Below are 14,370 nucleotides of genomic sequence, written 5' to 3'. Positions count from 1 at the left end.
TTGTGTGATCCGCTTCTTCCAAAATCTGATTGCCACTTGGAAATTATTTCATATACGTTTGTGTGCCGTGTGTTACGAAGACTACGTGATTAGAAATGTAGACTTGGCCTGTACGTCGTGCTCGTAAAATCTTTCGTTTGCATTGTGGCATCTGATAATTGATTCGCTTTTTGCGAAGGCTTCGTATTATCTCCCAGGCAGTGAACCCCAATGCGATTGTAAAAGTTGTCGCGAACGACCCACCGCAATCTTGCCTTATTTCCCGTTTTGCCCTATCTTGGCCCCCAGTGCAACCCTTGGACGACTCCTTTTTCCTACTCAAACAATGGACAACCGTGTTGACAAAAATATTTATTTATTTGTTCCACACTCCAATCGGGTTGCTTGTCAAAGTCATCTTTTCTTCTTTTACTAAGTCTGGGATAGCGCAACTGATTGAGAAATATACATGCACTGTGGAATTTAATTCATGAAATATGATAAGTTTTCACATGAGATTAGTGATCCTTTTTGTAATCATAGACTGATGTATCATGTCTCTAAATTTCAATGACCGATCCTTCTCCGGCAATTCTATCCATCGGGTGTTGAATTTTGTACAGAGTGTAGTCGAGTAAAACCTATTTGGTGGTCAGGTCTCATTTCATATGAGAATTCTTACACAAATTGTGGAATATTCGTTTCCTTAGCGATCATTGTTCTCAGTCTAGCCATGCTAAATGTAAAGTGTTTTTCATTGTGATGCGAAGAATTCATTATAATGATGACAAAGATTACAATTATTGTTTCATTTATACACTTGTTTATTTCGATAAATTACAATTCTATTTCAAACTCTGAAGTTTTCGTTTGTTGTCTTCATTGATGAATTCCGAAGAAATTAAATAGTTTATTCTGATTATTGGGCGCTTGAATCCAGCGTTGATTAACGCAGGCGCTATGTTGTCGCCGTGTTTGTATTGCTTCAACAACTTGCACTTTGTCGCGATGAACTTGCACAGTCTCTTATTGATGCTTCCTTTCTTTGTATGAAGGTTCTTGAATGGCGTACAAGGGAGTATTAGATGAAAATCGTCCGGTGGTCCACCGCAAGTGATATGTTTGTTGAGTTTCAACAGGTGATAATACATCAGACCTTGCACGACAATATTGAACTTCTGTTGATTCGACATCGTTGCAGAGACTGGTAGAAGAAAATAATTGCGTTGCCGTGGTAGTGGAATATATCACGTGATAAGGTTTTATGTACTTTCCATCTCAGATATGTGTAATTTCAACAGATCCATAATGAATCGTGCGATATAGACCGCTTGTATATGATAATTTGATCCGACTGCTCTGTTGATGTACGCAATGCCCATTGCAATGATTACAATTACATCTGGTCTAGTGTATTTCAATTCTTTGTTGGCAAACCTCAAAAACTCCGCCATCAATCCCAATGGCCCTTCCGACGTTGATGTGCAGATATTTTTATAAGTATTGTAGATTCGTCATATAAATTCTTGCACCTTCAGTTCTGTAGTTTGTACCATATCTACGAATACGACCATGTCTAGGACGTATTGAAATGCAGCGATAATGAAATTGTTTCGCGGCTCCTCCTTTTCGAAGCAGTTTTTTATCACATCTTCCCATGACTTATGGTATCGAGTACAAAATCTGTCCATCTTTTCAATGTAGAGCAATTGTCTCTTCTGTTTTCAAGTGCACATCTACACTTAATTAAAAGCATATCTATGTTTATTTTATTGATTAAAATTTTATTATCTGATTTAGAATGCTATAATCTCCACCTGTCGTGAGAATTATTGTTTTGATTTTGTTTCAAGTATTCACTCGTCTGATACTCTATGAGTTGTGAACTTACTGCCTGAAATAATTATTGTCTTGCATTTGCTTCAATTGTTCACTCGCATGACATAAGTAAGTACCTCTAAGATTGGAATGCCTCATAACTCTGAGTTGCATTTCACATTTGATATTTCTGTGTGGTCCATTAGACATTTCTGTTGCAAGAAATTAAATTTGTTTCTCGTTTTCGATTGAGTATCGTTGCTACCAATTAATAATTTGGACTTTCTCTACATCTTCAATAACAATATCGCATCTCTACAAACTTAGCCAACTTGTCAACCACTTTGACGAAAGATTTCCGTTTCAGGGAAAGGATGCGAAAAGATAGTGACCCCAGCGAGTGATATCAACATCTATTTGCGCTGCACAATAAACTATATCGCCTTTGAACTCTCTCTTATCTGACCTCTAGAGCGTTCTGTTTGCTGGACGAAGGAATATAGCCCCCAACCCTTTGAGTGATAAAGCATGCGCTGTGCTATGGTCACATAGATATAGACATAAAGTCTCCCGGCTTTGAGGAAAATAGTGAAAACCGTGTATATTTCCTATGTCTTGGATACCTCCATCAAGGTTCGTAGTGTTTGTTAGAATGAAAATTGTATATTGATCGATTTTATGATGGTTCAATGTTAGATTATTTTCCTCTGTTGATGTTTACGTGTCGCCGCGTGTTCCTCTGTTCTTCAGCGTTAAGTCTGTGCTATTTCGCCATTGATAGATTGATTAGCTATTATTTCTCTATGTTTTGGATGGTGCGCAGGTTTTGCTCTCTATTAATTGTAGCTGATGATTGTGTTGTTTCTCGTTATTTCCTTACGTCTATGCTGTTCACTTAATAAGAAATTAAAAGTTGAGTAATGTTGGAATATGAAACTGAGATTCCCTATTGCGCTCGAAATGTTATGACAGATATTCACGCTATTGCAAAGATGGTTCTCACGTCTCAGACTTTTATAGTACAATTTGTAATTTGATTGTAATCGTATTGATTAAGAATATCTTCTTTGTATTGGTATAGATTTTATTTCCTCTTGTCGCTCGTGTTCCGTGGTCTTCCATACATCTATCGGCATCCGTCTTCAACAAATCATGCAGGTCAGATATCATTAGATCTGGTTGTTGGCTAGGAGCGGGCTATATGGTGAAGTTCATTTTTAACATGTCTATTTTCTGATGAGTTTGATTTTTTCTTCTGATTTACTGAATGATAGATTACTATGTTGTTTTGATTAGGAATATCTTCTTTGTATTGGTATAGATTTTATTTCCTCTTGTGTTCGTGTCGTTCTTTATTCTGTTTGTTGGCTAGGAGTGTGCTATGTGGTGAAGTGGAATATCTTCTTTGTATTGGTATAGATTTTATTTCCTCTTGTGTTCGTGTCGTTCTTTATTCTGTTTGTTGGCTAGGAGTGTGCTATGTGGTGAAGTGGAATATCTTCTTTGTATTGGTATAGATTTTATTTACTCTTGTGTTCGTGTCGTTCTTTGTTCTGATTGTTAGCTTGGAGCGTGCGATGTGGTGAAGTTAATTTTTAACATGTCTATTTCCTGATGAGTTTGATTTTTTCATTTTCTGAATGATAAATTACTATGTTGTTTGATTAACCAATGTAGTGGTATATATTTTATTTCCTCTTGTGTTCGTGTCCCATAGTCCTCCAGAGTCTCTGCTGTTCACATTTAATTGCATACAACTATCAGAACTTCCCGCTATTGCACTGATGGTTCTCACGTATAGGAATATTAGACGTTTTATAATGCAATTTGTAATTTTGATTGTGTTCGTATTGATTAAGAATATTTTAAATGCGCTACCAATTCTGATTCATTGAAAACTTCCACTAATAAAAATATTGTGTTTGATTTGTGATATCTATTCAATGCTAATGTATCATACCTGTAATATTCTTTGTTACGTGTATTGTGTTCCTTCTATTTCAGATTTTTGGCTAAGATTTTCCCATTCACGCAGAGTCATAACATAATTCCTAATGACTTTAATAAATATATTTTCACTTGTACTTTTGTGTATGGCTATCCTTTGCATGTAAACTGCACACCTGTTGTAGCTGGAAAAATTACGATTCAAGTCGACTCAGGCTGAAAAATGACGAAAGTCGGCGGCCCAGACTAAATGGTAAACGCGCACGCAGCCCTCAGGCCACGCGACGCTCAAGTAGGAAAATTGTGAAAGAAGTCAGTCCAGGGTGAAGGGTAAGCACGCACGCAGCCCTCCGGTCACGCTCCGCCCACCACAGCAGTCCTCGATCCGAGCACCGCCCTGTTAGAGGTGGTGAAGGTTTTTCGGCTGGGTTTTTCTCCTTCACTTGATTGGCATCACAATTCCCAGCACTATTGGCTTTAATAAATATATCTCAACTTGAATGGCATTAATAAATATATTTTCACTTGTACTTTTTGTGTATGACCCTTCTTTGCATGTCTCTGCATGTAAACCGCTCACCTGCTGTATCGGAAAAATATGTGAAGTCGGCCAAGGAAGTCTGCCCAGGCTGAAAAATGTGAGAGGATAAGCGCGCACGCAGCCCTCCCCCGCCGATAATCACGTGGACAACCCTCCGCACACGCGCCGCGCGGGGAAAAATACGCGCAGGGACGCGCCGCGCAGGGAAAAATACGCGCAGGGCTCAGGGTAGGGGGGTCGTAGTTTGGACCCCCCGACAGTACGGCCAGACTGAATACTACTTCAGCTTTCCCGCAACACTTCTCGTTACTTCGATGAGAAATGCCCGCTTTATTCACATTAAATGAATTGGATGCATAAATTATCATTGAAACTCATTGAAATTGATGCGGGCGCTGAATGAGATCGGGTTTGCTTTTTCCAACAGGGATACACGTTAGCGGAGAACACGTTGTAGTTGACTCGAGTGATTCGTCTTGCAACTTAAACTTAAAACTTCAGACTGGGCCTGTTGGTAAGGCATGGCGGAATAAAATGTGTCCGTCGTCCTTGTGTTTTTAGCGCTTTTATTCCGCCTTGCAACATAAAGCTGAAAGAGTTATGGCACGAACAACATAATGCAGGAACATGTTCGTCCAATGATATCAAAGTAATAAAATGCTCGCTTTCGCGTTATTCAATGTGCCTCCATCAGCAGCAATAGTCATTTATTATTTGCTTGAAAGATTGAAAACACTGCTCGAGCTGCATGCCAATCATCAAAATGTAATTTTGCATGCCAGTCAATTCAGCTGAATACAGCTGTAGAAGTCCTTACGACGTGTGACCTGACACTGAAGTGATAATTTCTGATATAAGTGGGATCTCATTTCCATCCCGCTCGCAATAAGCACAGCTCCTAAAAACATTCCTATTTAATTCCGCTACCGAAGAAATCCAGAAGGAACATTTCATTTCGCGATCCTTCACCATAAGACCCCGTTTAGCGAACAGGCGACGCACACGTAGATGGAAGTAAAACATCCATGCATCTGTGCCCGCCAACAATATGTCGGCATTGCAGAGTACTCCACGTACGTCACAACTAAAGGACCAGCGTTTCCATTGTGAGCGCTTGTCTCTCGCAGGGCGGCATCTCCTCACGTGCAGGTCGATTGACAGCTCAACGTAACGCGGAATTTCGAACGCGCTGTGCATACAGACAATCGACAGACAGACAGAGAGCCAACCAATATACAGCCAGTATCTCCACTCACCGCTCAAGAAGGGCATCACGTCAGTTATCAGGAGCTCCCGAGTGTACTCACGATCTCTACTATCTGGCGGGGTGATAATTGGGGCTGCCTGTATGATGAATAAGGCCTCTTCTTAATGTCTCCAAAGAGTGCATCAGTCATGGATCGAGCTCTGCTTCTGTTGCTTTTTTATGGTCTCGCCAAAGCTGGAGGGCTCAATATGAGACCCATCATAGGTAAGGCTCCTCGTAAGATCGTCGCCCACGATTCGTTACGTGTATTTTATGTGTACATGCTTTGCCTGTATTGAAACGCAGGCATACTCGCACAGCATTCGTACAAAGGGCCTACCCACATTTCGGCGTCATACGTCAAGTTCGTGGAGTCGGCTGGGGCGCGCGTGGTGCCAATCTTGTAAGTACCGTGGGCCACTAGTTTTCATTGATACTGACTTCTCCTTCGTGTTGTGGATGGTAACAGGTAGTCTAACAATATAGTACAGGAGCACTATGGGACCAACAAACAGAGTTTTTTCATTCATGCATTACAACGCCACAGTTTCTCTAAATTTGAATATTAAACATTCGAATTCATCGAAGTGCAGCGCGCCTGGCGTCAAACCGAGAAACCATACATTTATTCCCGGCGCAGGAACAAAGTGACGTGAACTTGAGGACCACCCACGACGCGCAAAAGCGTCACGTGGCCACGCGATGCAATATCAATTCTCTTCGTGAAACGCAATTTATATGTTAATATTTCTGTTACATTTAATTCAGTTATTGTTTTGTTAAATAGTGTTAAAATGAAAAATGTACCGTTCATTCAACAGCTGTTTTAGGTTTTACGACGTTCTATATGGGTCCGTTCTTGTGTTGATTGCGTGATTCACGGTTCAACTTGCCTTTATCGGGGACACTGAGCTGGTGCTGGAATTGTCACAAGGATTTCGAGCTTGTTTTTCGCTATTGTTTTGAATATTCGATCAAATCATGAAGGCGTACTGTTGAAGCGACGAACCATAACGGCAGTTGCAATCACTCGCCTCGGCGAAGTTTCGTGAGCAGCATTTCAAGTGAACCTGAGGACCTGACGACACAGTGCAAAGCTTGCTGTTTTCTTCGAACCTTCGCCTAAAGAAACCAGGTGTATTCACATGTGGTTTTAAAACTGGACTTAACAAGGTTAGTATTGTATCAGTTCCATGTCTAGCGCGGGTATCCGCGCAGCTGTATTGTCGTGCACGTAATTTAGGAGCGCATTATACGACCAAACATAACCTTCTAATAACCGTGTGTAATCTATGGACTGTGACGAACGTAACCCCCGAAATGAAAACACGTAGACAACCATAGCAAATGCGTGATTGGCGGTATGTGTGTTTCTTATGTTTGACCCGCCTGCACGTTGAATCTTATCCTCGTAAATTCCTGAACGCTTCACATCATAGTGACTCCACATGAGGTGAAGTGATATATGCATACTACCGTTTATATATACTTTTGTCAGCGTCAGCAACATTCCGAATGTAGATTTTCACATAACAACAAGACTCCACAAGTAAGTTTTGTGTAACTATTTTGGTTTGTTTCCTGTCCTAGGTTCTCAAGCATGTAGAAAATGGAGGGCTGTGATTGAGTGCACACCTGGTTTTGAAACATGAGACGATCACTCCACAGTGACTTTGTTGTGACTTCGTATCAAATCTGTCGAAGGCCTGAGGTCTGAGCCGAATTATTGCAGGAAACTTTGAAAGGTAACTAGGTCACGTTGGTTTCACATGTCCCCACTCTGTATTAAATGTACTGTACACATTTGCACTTTTGGTACTACTATATACATTATTAGTCGACACCTAGTGTGATAGAGTGTTTCTAGCGGTGGTATTGTGGTCAATCACACACCTGTGGAATAGAGCGTACCTTGGTTAAAGTTCAGCTGCGCCGATTTTCGACCGTTACAGAATGGAACGATACTCATACGACGTGTTCATCAGGGAACACTGATTATGTGTCCAAAGTCGTTATCTGAAACTCTTCGCGGTTTTTAGAAAAGTGTCTTTTTAGTTTCACTGACATTCCGACTTGCGGCCCGCAAACTGGGATGTCTGCTCTGCGGTCTGCTGCGCCGCTGCGTAGATAGCGTTATTATTGACCAATTATTGTAATGTGATTTCACTGAACTGAGGAGGAACGGGAGTTTTGCCTCATCTGGCTGCAAAGCATCTGCTACGCATGACTAGGAGGCTTCCCGGTGCGTTTCGTGTTCCCTGCTGCGCACCGAAAATGTGTGTGTGATGATTCGCCCCCAGCAGATTTGTCTACGTGCTGCATTATTACTAAATACACTTGTGTTAAAAAGTATCACTACAAACGCACATTACAGATATGTTCAAACAATACGAATTTCAAGGTTCTGCGTAATTTCCGTTTAACAATGCCCGGTTCCGTGAGAGCAACGTTTCATCCTCACTGCTTAGGCCATCATTGTTTGGTTGCCATAAGTTTCTAACACAGAGTGATGGATGCAATGCTTACCTCCCCCATACTGCTACTCTCCTTCGCCACTAATTAGTGGTCAGGCTTCACCAACAGTAACACTAAAATTTGGCACTATAGGTTTGACGGATGTAATTTTGCAAACAGAAAGAGGCTTTCAGTGATTAACGTTGAAACAAACACAGAATTGAAATTTTCAAACTTCACGCATGTCTAACATTTCCGGTGCAATGTATAATGGTGCAGTTCCAACGCTTTTACTAGTCAATTATGCTTACGAGGTGTACCTACAAATCTGTGAGTAATAAATGCTATATAACTTCTCCCATGCGCTTGTATGTTTACTACTGTCAGCTACACAAACGATTGCACATATCGTCTTCAGGTGCAGATGCATGGTAAGCATATCAATACAAAACTATACCTGCAACGAATACATGCAACATGGGCATATTGAGTTCAGACAACAGAGGCTATGTGACAACGTGTAGCTTTAATGGCGACTTATCTGATAGGCTAATTTTGTTCTCATATGTAATGGTTTTAACGGTTCCTGAAGTCGGAAAATCAGGAGGGCATGAAACATATATTTATCACGTATGTTACAATCTTTCGCCCTTTAGGCAAGATTCTGCGTGAAAGCTTATAACCTACGTAATGGATAGATGTTGCGTCTGTTTATGGTTTTGATATTAGACAGTCCAAATATTTCACGTGTGACTTGGAGTCATATTATAGTACTATCGTAATTGATGGATACGAAAGACTTGTCCAGCTTCTGGTCAGAGTCCCTTTAAAGCAGGAAAGAACTCCTATCTGCAGGTATAGGTATATATAGGTATAGTTACGGGTGTAATAGGTGTAATATGTTCTTCTACGCTTCGTAATTCTATTTACAATTTATTGTCCAATACTTCTTCTTCATAACATGTGCAGCGTTAATACAAAAACGTACTTTTCCTTCCGATACGGGCGAATAGACGTACCGCCATCCAGACACACTATCCATTGTTACGTTTGAAGAAGAACGCGGAGGTACACATAACGTTGTGCTTTACATCCATTAAAATCGAGTTCATCAGATGGCGCGCTCCTAGCCAACCACCATCCACAATGACAATGTTCTCGTCCCTGATTTGTTGAAAACGGGAGGCGGAGCCTATTTTGAATCCATAATGCCGTGCATAATGCTACATAATAGGTTTCGCCTCAGGTTATGAACCAATCAGAAGCCAGGACGTCGTCACTGGGGATGCTGGTTGGTTAGCAGCGTGCTATATGTGGTGAAGATACAGACCTATCCGATTCATCTATACAAAAGGTGTGTCACAGTCAACAAGCTAAAATCGCCGTTTGGAGCCGACACAGTCGGCGGGCTAGCTTGGTACAGTTCATAGCCCCTTTAACACGTTCAAAGCCAACCATGATTCCGAATGACATCGCTGCCTCTCGTAACCGGGAGTGGCACACTGTGAAACCAGAGCTTCGCTGCGCCATCTATTTGCTAGTGCCATTCGAAATGGGTGCCTAACAGATGACCCCCGCCTATGTATGTGTACGTCGACGATGTGGCCGTCATGCTACCGCGCCAGATAAAAAAATACGGAGTTCCCTAGAGCCAGTGTTGAAGACATTTGAAGACTAGGGTACAATTTCTGCGCAATATTGGACAGATCTGAAAGTGTCGCGCGCTTCTTAAATGTTCAGTATAAATTTGTTGATTTGCCGGCCACTTGTCGTGCCGGCTTCTGTGCCACACAGCACTATAGTCGTTTGTGGCTTTCAACTGTTCTTTCAGCACCACCAAATGTAATATACAAGCTGTAATCATACGGCACGCGCTTCGTTTTCTGTGGAGTGAATCCCTTGAATGACCTTCTAGTTCTCAACTGCACCCGATCCGTGATCAGGGTGGGTTGGGGCAGCAGCCGTTTCAGAAAAGTGCCTTGCGCTTCAATCGCACGTTTTCTCTAAGCCGCTGCGTGCGTCCGAGCCCCCTGCTTGCACGTTAGTTCAGTGGAATTTCAATGGAAACTTCCGAGCTTCAGCCTATAGACGACCCTCTGTTTACAAACATGTGACGTCACGAGAAGACCGGTTGGAGGTTATATTTTGCTGTGGGGGGCAAGAAGCGGGACAATCGCTTCGGCTGATATGGTGATAAATCTGATGGCGCTCACCAGCATACGTTGGGTGGAGGCGTTACGTAATCAATGACGCACGGGCGCATGTCGTCTATAGGGCGGAGATACTCGCTGCTGGTTTTGGTTCATGTGCAGCAGTAGTAAGGCGCCTGATTTCTATGCCGCCATCAGGGAAATGCGGTCGGGTCCTGCAAGAACGACAGCAGGCCCCCATAGAGCTCACAGTTCGAGATAATTCACGCAACCCTGGGCTCACGGCCGATGAAATTGCGACATTGTACACATTATGCATACCAGTCGGCCAATCAGGAGCCTTAATATTTGCTTGGCCTTTATTTATTTATTTTACATTCGTTCATGTAATAAATTCACACAAATAATGTACAAGTGAAGGAACCAGAGGGAAAATCCCGATTAAAGTTTCGGTCGTGAAAAGCACCTAAATATCAATAGAGCAGAAACCAGGTATTAGGTAAGGTCACAAGGCAATAACCCTAAAATTCGTAGATGTGACTTGACTTGTCCGCGCTGAGGGGCTCATTTCCATACTCACACTAATTAAATAAATATCCTAACTTTTAAATTTTGCTTCGCGCGCGAAGTCACGTGAACGACGTCTTGATTGGATAAAAACGGGGGATGTACGCTGTTTTTGGGACACTTATGCAGTTATGTTGCATTGTTCCAAAAAGGTGTGAGCCCCTTGCTTTCCATGAATCAGGAGTGTTAAAGATATCATTCTGTGCAATGCTTCGCCTTCACCATGCCATGTGGGGATGTTCTATTTTAAGATTGTAGGAAAAATAATGATTTTTTTTTTTCATATACTTCGGAATCTATTTAATTGTGCGTTCCTCTCTTAGGCGTCCTGTTGTATTTCTTTGTATGTGTACTTTTTACCTTTTCTTTTAGTACAAGTTTGCGAGACACAACGACACATGACAAGATGACGTATATACAAGCCAGCTGGTGGATGAACTCCATAATGTGAAAGCCTGAGTCTGGGCACACACAGGGACGACACACAACACACGACCGGAAACAGGACACACATACACTCTAAAAACATAACTTCACCTCATAACAGACTCTGCTCTAACCATGGCCACGAATGATAGGGTTATCGCTTCTGGTAGGAAGAGAGAGGAGGTGTACGCCTTTTTGGGACAATTATCATATTTATTTATACACGCAGAAAAACAGATACCCATGGAACGATGCGGCATCACCAGAGGACACGTGTTTCGCCGTGTTTGCGGCTCGTCGGCCCTGGGTAGCTGCGGACCGTTCTGAATTGGCAAACCAGGGGTCACTCAGCGAGTGATATACACCTGGGAGGGTGACTCAGCACTCCTCAATGCCCTAGTGCAAGCCAGTGAATTATAATGCAGGGGGGAAAGCCATTAAAGGAACAAATAAATGGTGCCAGACGTGTTTGTAATTCAAACTTACAGATTAACATGGCTTCTATGGCTGCACGCAGCATGCATGCTATGGCTGCATTTCTGCGTGCAGCCATAGAAGCCATGTTAATCTGTAAGTTTGAATTACAAACACGTCTAGCACCATTTATTTGTTCCTTTAATGGCTTTCCCCCTACATTATAGTTCACTGGCTTGCACTGGGGCATTGAGGAGTGCTGAGTCACCCTCCCAGGTGTATATCACTCGTTGAGTGACCCCTGGTTTGCCAATTCGGAAAGATGCGCAGCTACCCAGGGCCGACGAGCCGCAAACACGGCGAAACACGTGTCCTCTGGTGCTGCCGCATCGTTCCATGAGTATCTGTCTTTCTGCGTGCAGCCATAGAAGCCATGTTAATCTGTAAGTTTGAATTACAAACACGTCTAGCACCATCTATTTGTTCCTTTAATGGCTTTTCCCCCTGCATATATATATATATATATATATACAAAGGAAAAATAGGCGAAGCTCTGTAGCTGCACGTTGAGCACATGTTTACAATTTGATCGTGCCCTCCCAGCCAAGGACAGCTGTTTCGGTCTACAGTACGCACTGTTGCGCCTATCCAAGATCGTGTCACTTCCCTGCGCCAGGCTGACGAGGTCCAAGTAGACCGAAACAGCTGTCCTTGGCTGGGAGGGCACGATCAAATTGTAAACATATATATATATATATATATATATATATATATATATATATATATATATGTGGTATATATGGTTTGCCAATTCGGAACGATGCGCAGCTACCCAGGGCCGACGAGCCGCAAACACGGCGAAACACGTGTCCTCTGGTGCTGCCGCATCGTTCCATGAGTATCTGTTTCTCTGCGTGCAGCCATAGAAGCCATGTTAACGTGTAAGTTTGAATTTCAAACACGTCTAGTATGATTTATTTGTTTCTTTAATGGCTTTTTTTTTCTGCATTACAATTCACTGGCTTGCACTGTGGCATTGGGGAGTGCTCAGTCACCCTCCCAGGTGTATATCGCTCGCTGAGTGACCCCTGGTTTGCCAATTCGGAACGATGCGCAGCTACCCAGGGCCGACGAGCCGCAAACACGGCGAAACACGTGTCCTCTGGTGCTGCCGCATCGTTCCATGAGTATCTGTTTCTCTGCGTGCAGCCATAGAAGCCATGTTAACCTGTAAGTTTGAATTTCAAACACGTCTAGTATGATTTATTTGTTTCTTTAATGGCTTTTTTTCTGCATTACAATTCACTGGCTTGCACTGTGGCATTGGGGAGTGCTCAGTCACCCTCCCAGGTGTATATCGCTCGCTGAGTGACCCCTGGTTTGCCAATTCGGAACGATGCGCAGCTACCCAGGGCCGACGAGCCACAAACACGGCGAAACACGTGTCCTCTGGTGCTGCCGCATCGTTCCATGAGTATCTGTTTCTCTGCGTGCAGCCATAGAAGCCATGTTAACCTGTAAGTTTGAATTTCAAACACGTCTAGTATGATTTATTTGTTTCTTTAATGGCTTTTTTTTCTGCATTACAATTCACTGGCTTGTACTGTGGCATTTGGGAGTGCTCAGTCACCCTCCCAGGTGTATATCGCTCGCTGAGTGACCCCTGGTTTGCCAATTCGGAACGATGCGCAGCTACCCAGGGCCGACGAGCCGCAAACACTGCGAAACACGTGTCCTCTGGTGCTGCCGCATCGTTCCATGAGTATCTGTTTCTCTGCGTGCAGCCATAGAAGCCATGTTAACCTGTAAGTTTGAATTTCAAACACGTCTAGTATGATTTATTTGTTTCTTTAATGGCTTTTTTTTCTGCATTACAATTCACAGGCTTGCACTGTGGCATTGGGGAGTGCTCAGTCACCCTCCCAGGTGTATATCGCTCGCTGAGTGACCCCTGGTTTGCCAATTCGGAACGATGCGCAGCTACCCAGGGCCGACGAGCCGCAAACACTGCGAAACACGTGTCCTCTGGTGCTGCCGCATCGTTCCATGAGTATCTGTTTCTCTGCGTGCAGCCATAGAAGCCATGTTAACCTGTAAGTTTGAATTTCAAACACGTCTAGTATGATTTATTTGTTTCTTTAATGGCTTTTTTTTTTCTGCATTACAATTCACTGGCTTGCACTGTGGCATTGGGGAGTGCTCAGTCACCCTCCCAGGTGTATATCGCTCGCTGAGTGACCCCTGGTTTGCCAATTCGGAACGATGCGCAGCTACCCAGGGCCGACGAGCCGCAAACACGGCGAAACACGTGTCCTCTGGTGCTGCCGTATCGTTCCATGAGTATCTGTTTCTCTGCGTGCAGCCATAGAAGCCATGTTAACCTGTAAGTTTGAATTTCAAACACGTCTAGTATGATTTATTTGTTTCTTTAATGGCTTTTTTTTTCTGCATTACAATTCACTGGCTTGCACTGTGGCATTGGGGAGTGCTCAGTCACCCTCCCAGGTGTATATCGCTCGCTGAGTGACCCCTGGTTTGCCAATTCCGAACGATGCGCAGCTACCCAGGGCCGACGAGCCGCAAACACGGCGAAACACGTGTCCTCTGGTGCTGCCGCATCGTTCCATGAGTATCTGTTTCTCTGCGTGCAGCCATAGAAGCCATGTTAACGTGTAAGTTTGAATTTCAAACACGTCTAGTATGATTTATTTGTTTCTTTAATGGCTTTTTTTTCTGCATTACAATTCACTGGCTTGCACTGTGGCATTGGGGAGTGCTCAGTCACCCTCCCAGGTGTATATCGCTCGCTGAGTGACCCCTGGTTTGCC

At 43.1% G+C, this 14,370-nt stretch overlaps 1 protein-coding gene across 1 annotated transcript in view; it reads left to right on the top strand.

Moving 5' to 3' along the window:
* The first annotated feature begins 5,612 nt into the window (after positions 1 to 5,612).
* LOC135391589 (gamma-glutamyl hydrolase-like) overlaps positions 5,613 to 14,370 on the top strand; it is a 33,279-nt gene continuing 24,521 nt past the window's right edge. Inside the window, exons 1-2 of the mRNA XM_064621891.1 lie at positions 5,613 to 5,756; positions 5,838 to 5,934. Of these exons, the coding sequence (XP_064477961.1) occupies positions 5,657 to 5,756; positions 5,838 to 5,934 (197 nt within the window). The 5' untranslated portion in view covers positions 5,613 to 5,656. The remainder of the gene's footprint in view (positions 5,757 to 5,837; positions 5,935 to 14,370) is intronic.

Source organism: Ornithodoros turicata, chromosome 4 (assembly GCF_037126465.1).
Source record: "Ornithodoros turicata isolate Travis chromosome 4, ASM3712646v1, whole genome shotgun sequence".
Lineage (NCBI taxonomy): Eukaryota > Metazoa > Arthropoda > Arachnida > Ixodida > Argasidae > Ornithodoros > Ornithodoros turicata.
Note: the sequence above shows the minus strand (reverse complement) of the source record. Positions and strands in the feature narration are given on the sequence as shown.